The sequence below is a fragment of the Gallus gallus genome, chromosome 19 (assembly GCF_016699485.2).
Source record: "Gallus gallus isolate bGalGal1 chromosome 19, bGalGal1.mat.broiler.GRCg7b, whole genome shotgun sequence".
NCBI lineage: Eukaryota > Metazoa > Chordata > Aves > Galliformes > Phasianidae > Gallus > Gallus gallus.
Window position 1 is genome coordinate 5,336,114 of NC_052550.1, and position 18,764 is coordinate 5,354,877.

At 41.6% G+C, this 18,764-nt stretch overlaps 2 protein-coding genes and 1 long non-coding RNA gene across 7 annotated transcripts; 2 read left to right on the plus strand and 1 right to left on the minus strand.

Annotated features, from left to right (window-relative positions):
• Positions 1-847: 847 nt before the first annotated feature.
• On the plus strand, positions 848-3,571 carry MRPS17 (mitochondrial ribosomal protein S17). 4 transcript variants are annotated; one of them, XM_040650069.2, is made up of 4 exons: positions 871-908; positions 1,155-1,351; positions 2,194-2,340; positions 2,864-3,571. In XM_040650069.2, exons 3-4 carry the CDS (start codon positions 2,218-2,220, stop codon positions 3,152-3,154), a joined length of 414 nt encoding a protein of 137 aa, XP_040506003.1. In that variant the 5' UTR covers positions 871-908; positions 1,155-1,351; positions 2,194-2,217; the 3' UTR covers positions 3,155-3,571. The 4 variants fall into 4 exon arrangements, with proteins under 4 accessions (XP_040506004.1, XP_040506003.1, XP_040506002.1 ...); XM_040650068.2 differs by having other exon boundaries at positions 1,212-1,351; XM_040650070.2 differs by lacking the exon at positions 1,155-1,351 and having other exon boundaries at positions 848-883.
• Positions 3,572-4,175: 604 nt separating this feature from the next.
• Positions 4,176-18,209, plus strand: NIPSNAP2 (nipsnap homolog 2). Of its 2 annotated transcripts, none has more exons than XM_046902357.1 (10): positions 4,176-4,743; positions 7,512-7,651; positions 7,730-7,775; positions 10,563-10,657; positions 12,700-12,770; positions 13,145-13,285; positions 13,731-13,762; positions 15,008-15,102; positions 16,157-16,240; positions 17,015-18,209. In XM_046902357.1, the coding sequence occupies exons 1-10, from the start codon at positions 4,559-4,561 to the stop codon at positions 17,077-17,079; spliced, it is 954 nt and encodes a 317-aa protein (XP_046758313.1). In that variant the 5' UTR covers positions 4,176-4,558; the 3' UTR covers positions 17,080-18,209. The 2 variants fall into 2 exon arrangements, with proteins under 2 accessions (XP_046758313.1, NP_001025884.2); NM_001030713.2 differs by having other exon boundaries at positions 4,176-4,292.
• On the minus strand, positions 5,307-16,159 carry LOC121107264. Its single transcript, XR_005840998.2, has 3 exons — positions 15,954-16,159; positions 10,378-15,095; positions 5,307-6,839 (listed from the first exon to the last, which is right to left on the minus strand). It is a non-coding gene; the product is annotated as an uncharacterized LOC121107264 (long non-coding RNA).
• Positions 18,210-18,764: the final 555 nt, after the last annotated feature.

Here is an 18,764-nt window from a genome sequence, read left to right on the forward strand (position 1 = left end):
AGGCGCTCCAGCAGGAGCACACCAGGAGCCTTCACTGTAAGAACTATAATGAACTTCCAAATGACTCCCCGGACAGCGTTGGATCAAACGATTTCAGAGCCTGCAGCCACACAAAGCAGCCACCTTCACTGCCCTCTGCCCGTGGGGACAGAGGATGGCACAGCAGAGCCTGGGGAGTGGGGAGCAGCCCAAATGCAGGTGATAAAGACTTAAAGAATGGGGGAAAAAAGAAAGATAGCTTGCATGTAGGCAAAGGAGCTGCCAAGAGCACATTGCCTCAAACTAAGGGTACAGCCAAAGCTTTCTCCAGTGTTACGTTTGTAAAACGGGTGTTTATTAACCATGGATTTTACAGATTTAAGCTGAATTTCCAAAACAATGGCGTAACCAATAACACCATCCAGGTCTCAGTTCAGGTGGTTCATTCATTCATTCCAGGCTGACATGGAAAATCACCAACTTTGAGATATGGAGTGTGTCCAGGGAAGGGCAGCGGAGCCGTGCAGGGTTTGGAGCACAGTCCTGTGAGGCGATGCTGAGGGATCTGGGATGGTTCAGTAAGGAGAAGAGGGGGCTCAGGGGAGACATCATCGCTCTCTACAACTCCCCGAAAGGAGATTGCGGGGTCAGCCTCTGCTCCCAGGTAACAGCAATACGACAAGAGAGGATGGCCTCACATTGTACCAGAGGTGAGGTAACAGAAAAAATTTGTTGTCCAAAAGAGCAATGATGAACGAGAACAAGCCGCCCACAAAGGCGGTACGTCCACCCCCCCGAGGAGGGCTGCCTGCGCCTTTAACTCCTCCCCGGGACGCCCCGCCCCCTGCCGCGCGGCTCTTCCGGCTGTGGCCCCGCCCCTTCCGGCTCCGCTCCCTTAAGGCCGGTGAGGCGGCGCAGCGGTGGCCCTGGTAGTGAGCGGGACGGGGGGGGGGGCATTGCGAGGGCTGTGAGCGGGCCGGGAAGGGAAGGCGGTGTGGGGAGCTCGCGTGGCACTGGCTGGGGGGCACGGGGCGTTCCCGCCTAACCGGTGAGGAGGGAACCGGGGGCTGGGCCCGGCGGTCAGGCCTGTGGAGGGCTGAGGCGCCCTGGGGCTGTCTCAGCGTCCACTTCCTTCTCTCTCTCTTCTGGGCCGCTGCCTCCCGTTCTCCTGGCAGCCCTCCTGTGTGTGTGAGAGCTGCTTGTTTTCTGCACGCTTATCTCTCCCCTCCCAGTGGCTGCGTGCTGGTAGTGAGCCCTGTTGTGCGGGTGGAGGACTCCTCACACTCCCTTCTCCAGGCCTCTGGGCCGTCCAGCTGAGTGGAGGATGGTAAAGGCAGCCCCATGCTGTGCTGCGTGAGGCGTTTCATCCTGTGTATGTGCTCCTTTATTCTCAAACTCTGTTTTTAATGGCTCGCAATATCTGAGCGAGCATGGTGTAGTGTTAAAAAGGAAAATTCAGTAGGTGTTGGTAGTGCTTAACAGTGCATGGCAGCTGAGGTGGAAAAAGGAGATGAGTATTCAGCAATTCTGATATAGATTTGAGCATCATAATGTTCACCATCAGCTTTGCCTGTGACTCAGAAGGGTGATACAGAAAGCACACCCTATTTAAACAGGACTAATAGGGATGGGAAGTGCAGTGGCTTGCAGAAATGGATTCAGCAGTTGATTATGTGAGGCAGCACCTGCAGCACATCTCATGCTTTGAGAAGTTTATTACTTTAGGTTCCATTAGCTTGGCTGATAATAACATGCTATATACAAGTAAGTGACTTTGTGAGCAGCAGTTACAGGCTCCTGTGTTTGGGTTAGCTGTGATCAGAATACACTTGAACTATTCCAGCAAAAGGAGCTGCTGGAGCATGAAGTAAAGGCATACTGATTTCAATGGGTACACATTCCTCTCTCATGTATGAAATAGAGTTGTTCAAAGGAGCTTTTGGACGCTATGGGATAAGGTCTCATCCTAAAAGTTACTTCCAGCATTCCTGCCCTCCTGAAGTAACTCCCTATAAATGTGGGCATGTTCTTCTCTTATGATATAATACAAGACTGAGGGAGTACCACAAAGTGTTTTGAACTGCTTGTATCTACCCTGTTTTTCCCACTAAGCCTAATTAAGCTGTTAGTCTAGAACTAAAATAATAATTTTCCCATTGATCAGAAACTGGTTATTTTTGTGCTAAAATAACATGTCTGCTTGCTTGTTGCCAGGCACTGGATGACCATAACTAAACAATGTCTGTACCACGTGGAGCTGTCCATGCAAAATGGATAGTAGGGAAAGTCATAGGAACCAAAATGCAGAAAACTGCCAAAGTGAGAGTGACAAGGCTTGTACTAGATCCTTACTTACTGAAGGTAAAAGCTGGTTATCTTATCTTGCCAGATAACTTTTGTACTGTGCAGAAGAATGTCTTATTAATTTGACCCCTAGAATTGTTGATAACTCTTCGTGCTGCCAATTCCCTGAGGGAGTTATGTAATGATTTGGCTGTGAGGATGAGTACAAAGGGTGACAAGCAGTGTGTTTTGTCAGGATGCTTCCTATACAGGTTGCCTGCTAAATGTTTCTTTGAAGTGCTTTGTTAATGCACTTCTGAGTTGGAAAGGTAAGCTTTGTTGGCTCACACTGTGTTTAATTAGTCAGTTTTCCAATAGATTCTGTAGGTGTTCTTCTGCATATGTAATTGTAAGCATGCTTAGTATTTGAATCTATATGTTGGTGTGCCATAAGAGCATTTTTACTTGTGAATGCTTTTCCAACAGGGAGCAATTAGTATTTTCTCCATTTATGTGGAGAAAACTTCAGAACAAATAGGTGGTGTGAAAGCTTGCTTTGTTTGGAATCCTAATGCCAAGGTTTCCTTTCTTCCTTCCACAGTTCTTTAACAAGAGGAAAACCTATTTTGCCCATGATCCATTGCAGCAGTGTGTTGTTGGAGACATTGTTCTTCTCAAAGCTTTGCCTGAGCGGAGGAGCAAACACGTGAAACACGAACTGGCTGAAATTGTTTTCAAGGTTGGAAATGTCATAGATCCGATCACAGGAAAGCCCTGTGCAGGAACCAGGTTTCTTGAAAACCTATCAGATTCAGAAAACCTGACAGAGGCAGATACCACCTACCTAAGTGAAAAACTCCAGGAACTTAAAGTTCGTTCAACAGACAAATAATGGAGAAAATAATTAAACGGGGCTTTCCAGCTCATCTCTGTCAGGGATGTTTGGGGGTCCTGAAATTATATGTTAAAGTGTTTTGGTGAAATCTGTAGTCAAAATAAGTAGCAAGCACAGTTGCTTCTAAGAACAGACGTTCCAGATGGAAAAACTTGGTGCCTCAAGTGAAAATAGGGAAAAATGTGAGTTAAATGTTAACGCTTTCTTTTGTTGCATGTAGTTCTGCCCAAAGTCTTGGCTTTTTCCAAAGCCAGCTGCTCACTTGGAATGACTCTTCTATCCCAGAGATGAGAATACAACCACGTGTGGTAGGAGGGTCGTTATGTTTTAATTCTGTATTTCAGGCGATCTTTTGTGATCTGTAGACTTCAAATGCTATTAAACCTTTTGAAAAGAAGTGTAGAAACTTGAAAACGAGCTGCCTACATGTGTCCTCATTTCCTCTGCACGGTGCTCCTGTCACCACTGTGTTAACCTCTGAGATCCGACAAAATTCAACCGCTTGCCTTTATTGTGGCAGTAAAGTGAGAATGAAGTGCTTGGGTGGCTTAGCATAGCTGTTCTTGTAGCCTGGCCAAAGAGTACTGAGGTGTGAGAGATGGATCTCTTGAATTCCCAGCAGGAGATAGAAGCTGATTATCAGGTCTCTGACTTTGGGGAGGTATCTTTAATCTGGGGCTGTAGGTCTCTGCTGTTGATCTGTTTGTTGAAGTGGTTGATGTAAATCTAATTGTAGCTGGCTGATTAAGGCCCACGTCTAAGTGGAAGGAGATCTGCGCTCTGACTCGTACTCAGGTGAACGTACAACGTGCAGCTCCATCCCCAAACCGTTCAGCCCCACCCGGCGTTTCGGGGCACCCCCAAACCCACAGGGGGAGGTGGGGTCCGGGCTGGGCCTTCCGCGCATGCGCACTGCGGCTGCCAGCGGGGCGTGGCTGGAGGACCCCCCGCACCCCGGAGCCGTTTGCGCCCCCCTCGGCCGGCGGCGGCGCTACAGCGCTCGCCCCCCTCCCCCAGCACCGGCCCAGGAGGGAGGCGGCCGGAGCAAGATGGCGGCGCGAGTGCTGCTGCGGTGGAGCCCGGCGGGAGCGGGCGCCGTGCCGCGTCTCCCGCCCGGCGGCAGCCTGGCCGTCAGGTGAGCCTTGGGGGGTCGAGGCGGGCGGGAGAGGGCGGCCGAGGGAGGCGGGAGAGGGAGCAGCCGCCGCCCGCGCGGACCCCTTCCCCCCACACACGCAGTCTCCCCTCTCCCGCCTGGAAATGGCGCCCCGCTCGCGCCGCGGCTGAAGGGCCGGAGCCGGGCCCGCCGCTTTCTGTGGGGCGGGGAGTGCGGCCGCTGGGGCGTCCCTCAAGGTCACGGGCACCGAGGCCAGCCCCCTCCCCCGAGTCCGCCCAGGGGTGGGGATGGCGGGCGCCCACCCCCCACGCGTCGGGATCGCGGCCAGCGCGGCGTCGGGCCTTCGCGGCGGCGGCGCGTCCCCGGCCCGGCTGCTGTCCCGCACCGCGTCTGCCCGCCCTCACCGCTCCCAGCGCCCGGGCTGTGGCGCCGCCCCGCCTTCCTGCTGCAGGCGCAGCGCACGGCCACATCGGTGAGCGCTGGGGCACGTTTGCACGCCCGGTGTGAGGGGTCAGACACATGCATGCCCCTCGGGGGGTCGGGAATGGGCGTAGGAAGCTGACACGTGTGCTGGAGATGGAGCACCCCGGGTGGGAAGGATCTGCGCCCTTTTCCCTCCCTCCTTTTGAGGCAGAGGAAGGTGCTGCCTTAGGGTTAGAAAGGGCAGCAGTGCCCGCGGGATCAACGCTGCCAGCAGCTTTCTGAAGCAGGTGCACACAGTGACTTTGATGTGCATGGGTTAAAAAGTGCCCGTTACAGACAAGTTGTTTTTCTTTCTCTTCCAGGCAGACTTTGGTTACTACAGAATCTAAATATTTGACCTGATACCTCCCGCTCTACCCAGTTTATACTGTATGCTAACGCAGAAGTTAAGGGAGATGGAAATGTCCTCAGCAGCACTCTTAAATTAATATGGCCAAGCCATTCATTGTTCTCCTCTTGTGCTCGCAGCCCAATCTTTCTAGCACGAAATCTGAGCCTTTAGATAACATTTGTAGGATAAGCATTTGCTAGCAAAGTTAAGCAGTGCCTTAAAAGGTTGCATGAAAACTCTTTAATAAGCATTATTCCCAGAAAATAAAAAGTTATGAAGTGTGATGGTAATTCCCTATAGTGTGTACATGTTCGTTCTGTGCACTTACTTGTAATTTCATTAGCGGTGTTCAGGTAATATGGATCCAATGTTTTCCTTGGAACTGATTTGATCATGCTGTGGAGCATAATGTTATTTACAAGTGGATCTTTTGGGTGGTGGATTCGTTTTGATGCTTACAACAAGTCTGTCATTTAAGTCCCTGGCTCTTCTTGAGGCACAGGTGGCCCAAGCAGGTGAGCTGGCAGTCAGCTCAGAGCATCTTGGTTTGTGGGTGTCCAGATGGACACCAGTAGAGTATCTCAGGGGATGTGGTGGTGCAAATGAAGGCTGTAGCATCTCAGGTGAGACACAGTGAGTGTCTGTTTTAATCAACTTCAGCTGTTACCATTCTTTATTGTAAGTAAAGTGAACATTTAGATGGCTAGTTGTGATTTATTAGTCATTGTTGATAAGGAACTTCACAATTCCTGAGCAAAAGATTGCATAAACACCTAAGGTATTTGTTTCATTCCTTGCAGAAGAGTGCTCAGAATATTAGTTTGCTAATTGCATTTAGTAATTAAGGGAGAATATGTCAGTAGTGTACATATCTCCCTGTAGATGAAAGAACAAGCACTGCAGGGCTGAAATGGAGTCCTGCCTCCTGGAGGTCGGAGGCGGTTTTGTGTCCAGTGGGTAATGGTGTTTACTGTACAGGAGCTGTAAAAGAGTGTGCCTTTATTGGGTGGGCTCTCCAGTGTGACCTCAGCTGAGGCATGGTACGTTCCTGTGGCACCTGGTGCAGGTGTAAAACACAGCTGTGCTGTCACCTGTGCCTCTCTTCTCCCTCAGCTGAGATCAGAGAAACCTCTGCTCCTGCACCACCCTCCTCTGGCAACAGCTGTACCATGGAATGCCCCTTTGTTGGCATAGCTCCCTTCCCATCCTTAGCTCTACAATTGCAATTAGATCCTTGTATGCTAGTATGCTCCCCCACTCCAACTGCCATGTAGGATCTTGTTGGTGGGGGTTATTGTCTTCATGAATGCAGGAGTGACTGCACAGGAATGTGTTTGTATGATTGTCTAGGGTCAAATAAAGCACTGTTTTCAATAAATAAAACAAAATACTTACCAATTACTTCTTAGCATTGAAGACTGTCTTGGCTGTGGTTGTTTTGGTTCTTACTATTTCTGTGCTCTGAAATACTTCTCAGTTCTTCCATTCTGCTTCCACAGGGTATCCCAGTTTGTTAGGTTCTCAAATGTTGATTGCTGAGGAGTGCTGCTGGTGTGAATTCCTTTTGTGCAATACAGACAATTGTGTTCTTTGAGATTTTTTTCCACCAAAAGAAGTTGATATTTTCTTCTCCTATTTTTTTTTCTTTGAGGAATTGTCAGAAAGTTTTGATACTGGAAGAGAGCTTTGTATCTGAAGATCGAAACCTGTCATCTGGATCTCATAGTCAGTGGTGCAGGGTATAAAGCTGACTCCTGAGATAGAAAATGGTTTAAATTTCCATCTGTGCTGCCCCTTTCTTAGTATTTCAAATAAATAGTTTAGTATTTCAGCAGAAACTCTGTATCAAAAAGGGGTGAACTGAAGGAAGTGCTTATTTTGAGTAAGAAGAAGAAGCATTCAAGCTTGGGGGCATAAAGATTCAGTTAATTACAATAGATGTGTCATTTAACTTTTCCTTTCCAGAACTGTATTTAAGCAAACATAGAAACATATGGCACTTACTTTCCTATTTACACTGTACAAATCTTTCCTTATGCCACTTCTTGCTCTTTTTCACTCCTGTCTGTATACATCAAGACAGACCTTCCTGGGCAAATATGCTTAATTAAAAAGAATATAAAAAGACAACGGAAGCAGCCACCTGCCCATTTCTTGCATTGCTTACAGAGAATGAGAGTAGAGAGTACATGGTTAAGTGTTCAGCTCTGTATCACATAAAATGGTTTGTGAGGAGGTAAATCGCTGTGTGAAAAGAGCTGCCTTTACCTTGCTGCCAGGTGGCTCAGTGGAAAGATTGAAGAACAGAGCTGGATGTAACTGTTTGCATTTTGTTTGTGTTATACTTGATTGTGCCCGTCTTCCCTGCATTATGGGCATTTTCAAGACGTGCTCAGTGACAGTGTAATGTACTTGTTGATGTGTAGGGGGATGGTATCTTCAGCTAGCAGACCTCGTGAAGACAGTTGGTTAAAATCGCTATTTGTTCGCAAAGTCGATCCAAGGAAAGATGCTCACTCCAACCTTCTAGCCAAAAGAGAGACCAGCAGTCTGTATAAACTACAGAGTGAGTGATATTCTTATGTTTAACGTTACCGTTTCTTTGTTCCATTCCTGCATTTCTCATCTGATGTTGTTGTTTCAGTTCACAATGTAAAACCAGAATGCCTAGAGGCCTACAACAAGCTTTGGTAAGTGTGCGTGTTGTGTTTTCACATTTTAGACATGTTGATTTGACCACAAGCATTCTAAAAATGGGCAAATGCAATAAATGTTAGTGGGGAGGTGGAGAGATTCTGCTTTTGCTTTCAGGGTATGATGGTAAATAGATGTTGTTATTCTTGGAGAAAGATGGCAAAAGATACTTGACTCAGATCACCCCTTACTTTCCCTTTTGGAAGTGTCATTTCCTAACTGCAGTTTAGGGTGATGCCTTTTGTGCAAACACAGGTGAAGTTTGTTGGAATAGCTCCCTTCCCATCCTTAGCTCTCCAATTGCAATTAGATCCTTGTATGCTAGTATGCCCCCCCCACTCCAACTGCCATGGAGGATCTTGTTGGAGGGGGTTATTGTCTTCATACAGAAAGGAAAGGGAGAGATCACTGGTAAGTAAAGCTGCATGCCAGTGTTAAAGTATGGTTTGGAGGAGATTTTGAAAATGCAGGGTTTGGTTTTTCCTCAGTTCATCTCTGTCTTCCTTTTACAAAGTTACACTACTGAGATCTGCTCAGTAGTAGTGTAGCTCAGTAGTAAAGAGCTACACAAGTCTTTGGATAGGATCTGTGTGTTGGGCTGATAACCTCCAGAGAGAGCAGTGCTCTTATCAGTTTTCCAAAAAGTCACAGCTTTCTAAAATGCATGAAGGGTAGCATTTAAAATTTACTAATTTAAGAACCAAATTGCATAAGTATTAGCCCTGTCCTGCATACATGATGACTCCATTGGAGCCAGAACAGTTGCATTTTGAAGGAAATGAGTGTATAATTTGGAGGTGTAGTAAAACTCCCATGTTTGGAAACAGCACTGTCCTTGATCATGTTGTCAGTGAAATAAAACATTCTCAGTACAGTGGTGCCAGTTTTTTAACTGTGGTGTATTGACTGGGACACGAGTTGGGCTGGAGAGTGAGGAAGTTCACACCTCCTCATTTATGTCTTCAACTCCATTAGGAGTTCTTTGTCCAACATTGTCTAACTTAGCCGCGTTAAGCTTTGAAATGAGTCTAGATAACCCAAACCTATTTTCCTTATTATACAATTGGACAAATCCACTAGAAGAACTTTATAACATAAGGTATTTTTAACCTTTTTGTTTAAAAAATGCATATACAGAGAGGCATGACTAGCATTCAGCCATCTTTCTGTTTAAAAGCTTAATATAAACACATCCAATTATACGAGGCAGAGAACCATTTCTCTGCAGTATCTCATGAGCTACCTGGATGTAGCGTGAAAGCAGAGGCTTTTATTTTCAAGGAAAGAAATGATAACAAAGAAGGAAACTGCTGATAGCAGCCAGATGAAGTATGTGGGGTTAGATTTATTCTTTTCAAGCTAAGGATAGTTGAAGTATTCCAGGGAAGGAGAAATCTTGAGAAGGGAGTAATTAAGAAATGGAAGCACTTCTGAACTTCCCTCCTTCCTCCCCCTAAATTAAGCATGAACAGTAAATTCCTTATAAGGATTAGTCATCATGTGTCCATAAAGAAGGTAACAAAGGCAACTGGGAGAACACTTCATGAATCATTGTGGTTAAGGATTCCCTTCTGAAGAAGTAGTAAGTTATTTTTAAAAGGAAGATGATGTTTTTCAAGTTTACGAATGACAACATACCGTGTCTTTTTTTAGTATAATTTGGAAAAATATCTTTAATGATTACTGTGGTAATAATTTAATGTTCCTGCTTAAAGCTGCCTCTCTGGGATCTCATTACACTTTGCAAAACCAAACTGATAGTGACTGAAAACACCATTGGAAAGTCTCCTATTGTATAATTTCCACTGTAATGAGAAATACTGAAGTATAAATTGGTAATGAAGTTTGCTGTGAGTCATCAAGAAAGTCAGTGGTAGAGCCAAGAGGAACACTTGCATATTCTGACTGTCAGGACAAGACCAGCCTACTTCCTATTATTTGATGCCTTGCAGAAGTACTGCCTGTTTGCTGCAGAGTAAGAGTAGTAATTATTCAGGGGAAAATATTAAAAGACAAAGTTCAACCAGCCCAATAGACGTTCATCACTATACAGTGCAATTAAAGCTGACTTAACCAAGTTAGCTATCAGGAAAATTTAATTTCCTGATGTTAATGTAAGTCACCTTTTAAAGTTTGAAAAAGCACTACCATTACTGGAAATAGTCAAACAGAAAGTTGGTGTTAGACGTTTTCAAGGCAGTTTCACCATGTGCTTCAATGATAAGTTGCCTCAAACTAGTTCTGCTTTCTGAAGCCATGGAGAAAGCAGTAAGGCAGCATAGTATTGAGCACGGTCTTCATTTGCTCAATCAAAATGCTTGTTTTTATTCATTCAGCTCAGTAAGAGTTAATAATATTGTCATTGGTAGAGAAGAAAGGCTGTCCTGTTCTACTGCTGTGTATTGTGTTGATAAAGAAAACATTTTCCTAAAGCAAATCACCCGTGTAGCTAGGCTGTGCTTTCTGTAAGTGAGACATCCTGATGTTTATTTTCCTAGTGTGTTGGATAACCCAGGTGGTATCACATAATTCATTGCATCCAGAGTGTTCTACCATGGTGTGCATTTGTCATACAGTGTAAGAAATAGTAGCACTCACCTTATTTTTATGTAGCTATCTTTCCTCTTGCATAGCAGATTCTTGTATTTCAGCTTTCTCTTCTGAAACATAGAGCTTGTGAATTTTCGTGCCATAATGATAAACGTGTGGTGATTTGTTATACATATCAACTGTAGCCTCCCTGAAGGAAATGCAACATAGTGTCTGTATTCCTTGTTTTCAAGTCAAGAGGTGCTGCCAAAGATTCATGAAGAAAAACACTACCCATGTGCACTGGTGGGGACTTGGAACACGTGGTACGGAGAGCAAGATCAGGCTGGTAGGAGATAGAAGTACAACAGAATGTAAAACCATACAAGTGAAACGTGTGCTTGGCAGGTTTCTTCTCTTTAAATCATCTCTGTTGATAGTAAACCTTTAGCAATGTATACAGTGAGGATGTGTGTGCATCGGTTATTGGTAGTCATATTAACATTTGCAGTGCTTGCTTTTTGTCTCGTTGAGTTTCACAGTGAAGCTTTTAATTCCTAAAGTTTGTCCTCTCGTTAATACTTTCCTGTTTTCCAGGTGGTAAATTAACAATTGGAGAAACCCTGGTCAAATTTGCTCCTGTAATGTTTTGCAGGCACAGATTGTGTTCCTGAATACTTAAGCCAAAGGCAAAGGCTTACACAGACAGAGTTGTGTTGGCTTATAAGCCAAAAAATAAAAAAATAAAAAGCTTTACTCAGACTTTCATTCTGCAACTGCTATATGATAATGAAATGCAAATCATACATGCCATCTGAAAAAAGGATTGCATTGTAAACTCACAATAATCTAAATCTTTACTGGGGGTTTTCTGTTCATGTTCTTATAAGGATACCACCTAACAGTGCAGATTGAAAATACATTGAACTAGAAAGCACTGAAGAGCTGCTACAGAGGTAACTGCAAAGAGACTTGTGCAGAAAGAAAACCTGAACAATTTCCTGGGCTCTGGGGAAAAGGAAAGAATGGGAAACCACACATACAGAGTGGTGTGCCAATGCTTGTTTTGTGGTAGAAGCTCTGTGATCAGAGCTGTGCTAGTGTCAGTGTCACTGCTTTGTTATCCAAGAAGCCCTGTGCACAGCAGGGTGGTTGGAACTAGATGATCTTCCAATCCAAGCTGTTCTGTGTTTCAGTGTTTCAATATACCCAGTAATTTTTCCTGCATTCACAGCTTATTGGAATATTGACACTGCACAAATGTGAGGAAATAACTGTAGATAAACCAAACAGTATCTGAGAAAGAATTCTTAAAGTTGAAGGGAAAGCGGGCAATAATTGAAATGAGAATGCTTAGTCAAATCTCATTCATTGTTTTTGTAATGTATTAACACAGACTATATCTGTAATTGCATCCATAGCTTGGCTTGAAAATGTTATTGCAACAGTTCTGGCAGTATAATAAAGCAGATTATGGGTTTTTTTCTTGTTCAGTACTTGTGCTCAGGCTGTGTTAATACTGTCTGGATATATCAAATTTGCCCTGGGGATTAGGCAATAGAAGCAGGCATACTGGATGAATCTGCTGTTGCAGTGAAGTGCTTTATTCATTAGTCTCGAGTTTGCACTCCTGAAAAAGGCTCAGGACTTCTGTGTAGGAGAGCAAATTGCTTTTCTGACTGAGTTGAAATATTATTGCCTTGCTTTATTAAGTGCTTGTAAATAAATCTAGTTAGGATTTATTAGAGCCATTTAGTATGCCTTATTAAAGAGAGAATACTTTGAAAAGTCTGTCAAATGCAAATACCTATTCTGAAATTTTTATGTTTTTATGGGGAAAATCCTAGCAAAAATGTAACAGTTGTAGCACATTTAGATCAATTCTGGTATGCTTTTTTTAATTAAACCTTTATTACAAAAATAACATTTGCATCATTTTTTTGTGTGTCCTGCTGAAAGTTTCTTATGCTCTTTTTGCTTGCGTAACTTGCTAAACTAAAGTCTACTACTCCCCTGCTCTTAGATGAAATAGTTTTAAAACATCTTTATGAATTAAGTCGGCCTCTTCAATTGAATCTCATTTTAAATTACAGTCATGTAAAGTCATCACACTTCACTAGCATGGCAACAAAACCTCCTCTTAGAAATCTTCCTCTTATCCTCAGATTAAACTGTAAAATTTTTGAAAGAGCACTTTCCAAAAAGCAGATGATTCTGTTCAAGTGTTCAAATGCGTAGTGCTTTCTTTAATGAAAATCTTGTTAAAACCTGTTACATGACTTGTATTACTGTGTAATTCTGCTGTATGAAAAGCATTTCGTACTGTGATATTCCATAAGTTTTGCAGTTTGCACACAACATCCATGAAAATACTTCCTATTTCTGTTTCAGTTCATCTGTGGAGGTATGAGGGAGGCTATCCAGCTCTCAATGAGGTCATGAGTAAACTCCGTCAAAATAAGGTAAAACTTTTGGATTTTGCTACAGATGGTTAAAGAAAATAACGTGGAATAGATCAAAACAGTGTACGTTTGGACACCTGCTTTTACGTATCACTTTCTGTGCAAGCTTAGAAACAGATTGGAAGAGATTCAGATTCAGAAATACTGAGTCTTAACGTTAGAGATTCTCAGATGCTCTATAAAAGCGCCAGCTGAAGTTTTCAAAGATGCCAAGGGAATCTGGATGCCTTTGCAATTTAAAGAATTTCAGTGTCCAAAACCTCAGTGTAGTAGTGAAAAATCTAAACCACTGTAGGGGATGTACTCTGTTTTTTTTGTTGTTGTTGTTGTTGAAACATAATATACAGTTTGACAATGACCACATTGTTTTTAAGGAGTTCACAGAGTTTCGCAAAGAAAGAGGTAACATGCTTCTGTCTCGCAAGAACCAATTACTGTTGGAATTCAGCTTCTGGAATGAACCTGTTCCCAGAGAGGGGCCGAATATTTATGAACTGAGATCCTATCAACTTAGAGTAAGTTTCAGTTTTTTGTATTTTTTAAGCTATATGATGTCATGAAATGTTCAAAGAGTGTTTGTACAACGTGGATGGAAAACAGACATCGTCTTAAAAACCTGGTTCTTATCAAAGCTGATGGCTGAGTCATTGTTGCTCTCAAAGTGTGGGGTCCAAAATGAAGGCAGGCTCCAACAAGATATTAATGTCTCCTGTGAAGGGCTGGAAATCCTGTGTTTTAATTTGAGGGAGACTCCTGGAAAATGACTAAGAACTAGTATAGTAAGTAAATTGAGTAATTATAGATGATTATAATATGCTTATCACTTGAAGGAAGTGGTTTTATTATTAGTGTTTTCCATATGTAAATGTGAATACTGTCAAAAATAAAAAATGTGAATACAGTCAAAATACTGCAGTTTTTCTTAAGCTACAGTCTTAACGGTCTGTTTTGTTCTTGTAGCCTGGAACTATGATTGAGTGGGGAAATTACTGGTAAGTACTACCTTAGCACTTCTGTTTTTCTCTTTGAGAGATGTGTGTTTAAAAGATATGAAGTGGAAGTGACAGAATGGTACTGAAGCATTTCAGGCACCCAGTTAATGGTCTGCTTCTGTTCTCAAGCATCTTGTAAAATAGTTCTTTGACCCTCAGTGTATCCTTTGAGGAAAGGAAAAGGAATTCTGTGTGCAAACAACACTGTGGGCTGAGTGGTTTGGTTTTCTTTTATATAACCCTTTTAGTTTGATATCATACAGCAGAAATAATTTATTTTGAGTAGAAAGCACTGCTCATTGAAGGATGCTGTTAACTCTTCAAGAGTGTGTTCTTCTTCCACAACTTCAGCACCAGTAGAAGTTGACTTATTTTTCTTTCAGGTTTTCTAAGCCTTGACTCTCTTAATCTTTAAAAGTCAAGTTGCTTCTTGAAAACTTGTTGAGCTGCACGTTTGTATTCTAGTATATAGGTTAAAAACATTTGAGACAGTGTCCTCTTGAGTGTATGCTTCTAATTTTGACTTGTTCAACGCTAATATAAGTTTCTTCCAGTTCACACTCAGTAAGTTCGTGCAGTTCTTGTGGTTGATAGTTAACTAACTTGGAGTATTTTCAATTATTTTGGCAAAGGCGAGGACTTGGATTTTTAGTTAAGCCATTGTGATTGGTATGATTTCTTTTATTACAGTAATTTTCCATTAAATTGAATTTCAAATTTTTACACAATAGGCATATCTACAATAGTAGCCAGTCTGTTCTAGAAGGTGAAATAGATCTATAATTTTAAAATATACTGATCTTTCTCACACAACAAATCATGAACTGTCACAAAACAGAGATCCGTGTGAGGAAAAAAAAACTATATTCTGCAACCAGAAGATCTGTGGTAAATGAGTGTGACAAAGGCGAGATGAGAGAAGCCCAAGGTTTTAGTTTGAGAGCTGTATACTGTTCAAGCAGTTATGATTATAATGCATCTAATCTTAAAGACAGTGATTAATGCACAGCCTGATGAAACCGTAGGCCTCAAATTTTAACACATTCTAACAAGATGTAGGTATCTTTTAACTACTTAGTACTAGAAATCAATGGGTTTGGGGTTTTTTTCCTCATTTTTAATTGATAAAGTGTACAGTAAATGCTGTTTAACATTTCGGATTCTGTTCAGATCTGCTTTCTTTTTTATTATCATTCATTTGCTGCCAAGTCTGTTGTTCTTAAAGACTCCTTCTCTCTCCTGTAGGGCCCGTGCAATTCGTTTCCGACAAGACAGTAATGAAGCAGTTGGAGGATTTTTCTCACAAATTGGACAGCTGTATATGGTTCATCACCTTTGGGGTAAACTTCTTTATGTTAGCTGTTTTTTTTCTCACTCAGTCAGCCCCTAACAGACTGTTGACTTTGCCCAGGGGACAAGGTTGTTACAGAAGTCAGAGGAATGTCTTAACGAGTTTTTTCATCTACATCAGCTATATTGATTTTCTGTATTTTTTGCGTAGACAACTTTATTTTTGAAAGAAACAAGCAGAACTGAACATTTTATGCTTTGTCATGTTTCTGTCAAGTTTAAGGACTTTTCTTATCTATTTGTTTGCTTTCAGTAGTATAAATGCGACAATTCAAATCCTGCCATCTCTTTTTTTCAATCCCCATTCATGCTGAGGTCAGATTTTTACAGCTTAGTTTCAAGCATCACGTATACCACACTTAGAAGAAGGGAAGTCAAGCAGTGATTTACATTACAGCAGTACGATGCTGTGGCTTACTCCACCTGTTAGTTTCTACTGATGCTTAGGTTCCTTCTACTCTAGGATTATTTTACCTTGAAGAAATTCATTGTTTAATGTTTATTTTAGACAACATGCAGTATTAACTTCAGATCTTGACGATTCAGAATATTGTATTCCAGCTTTAGAAATGTGATCCCCGCCACCCATGTAGAACTCTGTTGCATTACCTCCCTTATCTATTTTAAGACATTTCTCCCCACCACATTTAGGCTTCCTCATGCTGCCCCTGACAGCCTTTATTGTGTTTAAAAACTACCATCAGTTCATAGGTTAGTTTTTTGGCCTTTTTTTTTTTTTTTTTTTTTTTTTTTACAGAAATGCTCACAGTCAGGGGTGAATGCTTTGCTGATGTCTGTTTACCCACCACCACCCAAAACACTCCAACCATGCAGTACTTACATAGTGTAGCATTTGCAGAATACATTTCGCTCTCTTCCCCACTTCCTTCTATTTGCATTGGTTTGAGATTGTTCCTTTTTGTGGAGAATATCTTATTTTGTAGTCTCCTAATAACACACTAGAATACTTTTAAGGGAGCTGTACATACATAGAAGGAAAAGGAGTTACTTATAAGCTTTGTGCTCGCTGTTGTCTCTTGCTAGCTTACAAAGATCTCCAGACCAGAGAAGATATAAGGAATGCTGCGTGGCATAAACCTGGCTGGGATGAGCTAGTCTATTACACAGGTAACATATTAACTTCTTTGGAATGCTGGAGGCAGACCTTTCTGCAGCCCATCATTTTTATTCTTCGTTGCATTGTTCAATGATAAAAAGTTTTGCATCTCTGTGTTATGTGTGTATGTGTTCAGTTTTCCTGCTCTAAGGAGGGACATTTCACTAAGCTGTAAAAGGAGTTTTGCAATTGATTGTACAAACTTTGGAGGCCTTGCATAATTGCTAAAAAAAAAAAAAGTTGTTAATAGTAAATCTTCATTTCAAATGCCTCTACAGGAGAGGAGCAGATTTGTGTAAATGCTGAAGTTGTGTTCAACAGTCTAGGAAGCCAACAGTAAAATGTATCTGTATATTAAATTATTACCTCTAATATTTCACTTAAGGACTGGAGCCTTGTTAAATACGTTCCTTTGAGATGGAAAATTAGACTTTGGAACTGATACCTGGAGATTGCTCAGATCAGAGATAGCTTTCATTACAAAACTCAGAGAAGTATGTTAAAAATGTCAGATTTTAGTTCCACAAGCTTTATTTCAAAGAAAACATACCAGAAAAAATGTAAGATATCTTTTGTCTTCAAAGGAGCAGACAGATTACATTAAAAAAATCACAAGTTTCTCAGAATGACTGTGCTTCAGTTATGGGACTGTTGGTGGTTACTGATGATTTGGCACGCGCAAGCTGGGGAGTAATTTGAACACAATAGTATCTGTTGGAACTGAGCATGCAGAGCTGTTGATGATCTCTGTTAGTGAAATTAAACCCTATCTCGTTTTTTTTCAGTGCCCCTTATTCAGGAAATGGAGTCCAGAATCATGATACCATTGAAGATTTCTCCACTTCAGTAAAGTCATTGATTTACTTGTGCCTACATAGATAAAGTGACAAGTATTTGTCTTAATTAATTTATGGTATACATTGTATATCATAGTCAAAAATATAAAAGTACTGTATTGAGCTTATAAAGGAGACCTCTTTTCTTCAGAATCTAATGACCTTTTGCTCTTGGGATTGTACCAGAAAAAAAAAAATACAGGACTGTAGCTAAAAGGTTGGGTAATTGTAAAGAAACTCCTCAGGTTAAGTGTGGCATTCGGTATTTAATATCTCCTTCTAGATAGAAGATGCCTGGTGTTCACAACAGCAATAGGATGGAGTGTTATAGTTGCTGTGGCCTTCGTGTAGCATTTATAATGACTGCAGATTGCAAAAACAAATGGGGAAGTTCTGAAATCGGGAGCTTTGAAACCCTCAGGCAGCTCACCTAGCTTTCTAGCAGGGCTGAAATCAGTAAGTAGCTCTAAATTTATGAATAGACGGTTATTAATTGAGGATCATATTACCTGTCAGGTGATAGCTTATGGACAGAGAATAGGGCATTCTGTTTCGCAAGGATGGTGAAACTTGTTGAAACTTAACTACACGTTTTTCTAGATATCAACATCTGGAATTAATTTTGTGAAATTATTTAGAGCCCTTTTTAAAAAGTATGACCCACTGTTTTCAAAGAGATACTGGCATGACATGAGCGTCTGGACATTCTGCAGAGAATCAATTTCAGCAAAATACATTTATCTCTAGATATAACTCAGAAATCTAGGAAAAGGGGTTTTATTTAATAAGCAGTCATGACTTCAGACATATGCTTGGTCAGGTGTTTCACTAACTGTACAGTAGGTACTTAAGAATTAATGTGTGAAACTGGTGCATGTTGAGCCAATAGGATTGGCACAGAGCAGTGTACCATTATGTCCAGTTCTTTTTTGGTTTCACTTTTAGACTAGGAAATATCAACACTTTTAGTGTCTGCGATGATGTGAACATCCTGTAAGTGAAAATAATGTTCTCTCTTCAAAGTGGCTGCAAGAATCAGTGTAACATAGAGAATGTACAAATCAGTTACTGAATGTCCAATTTGTACATTTCAGTGAGTTTCAGGAAAAACATCAGTCAATAAAATCCTTTTAATTTTCACATATTACTGGCACCATATACGTATTGCACCATCTGTCTTTTCTCTCATCTTGCAGTGTTTCTGATGAACAGTTTCAATAATTGCACAGAACATTTCAGCTTAGTGAGTCAGTGTCACTTCCAGTATCACTTCCCTGTGTCAGGGACAGCATTTTCTGTATTTGGCTCTCCTTTTCCAAAATTAATTTACAATATTGCCATTATATGCCATTTTCTTAAATATTTTAAGTGCTATGGTGATAAATACAAAATATTTTTCCTTTTCATTTTCTCCATAAATTATGCTTACTTTTTCAGTTCCGATTTCTTCCTTTTTCTCATTCAAAACACACTACATTCTTACCTTCTTCTTGGACAGAGTCAACATTTGATCTGATTCTCATTTGGTTTTATATTTGCTTCCTGTGTATGTTGTCAACTGGTGATGGGATTTTACTGAGTAAACTTCTGTACTGTATTAGCTTAAAGTTCTCAGCTTGGCGTAGTTAATGTGCCACGTACATCACTTCAGCTGTTCCTTCTTGTAAAAGAGTTATGTGATCAGTGCTATCATTTGGGA

Coding starts and splice junctions, on each gene's coding strand:
- MRPS17 (XM_040650070.2), top strand. CDS start 2,218: ATGTCTGTACCACGTGGAGCTGTCCATGCAAAATGGATAGTAGGGAAA. Junction 2,341..2,863: donor TAGATCCTTACTTACTGAAG/GTAAAAGCTGGT, acceptor TTCCTTCCACAG/TTCTTTAACAAGAGGAAAAC.
- NIPSNAP2 (XM_046902357.1), top strand. CDS start 4,559: ATGGCGGGCGCCCACCCCCCACGCGTCGGGATCGCGGCCAGCGCGGCG. Junction 4,744..7,511: donor CGCAGCGCACGGCCACATCG/GTGAGCGCTGGG, acceptor GTTGATGTGTAG/GGGGATGGTATCTTCAGCTA. Junction 15,103..16,156: donor TATGGTTCATCACCTTTGGG/GTAAACTTCTTT, acceptor GTCTCTTGCTAG/CTTACAAAGATCTCCAGACC.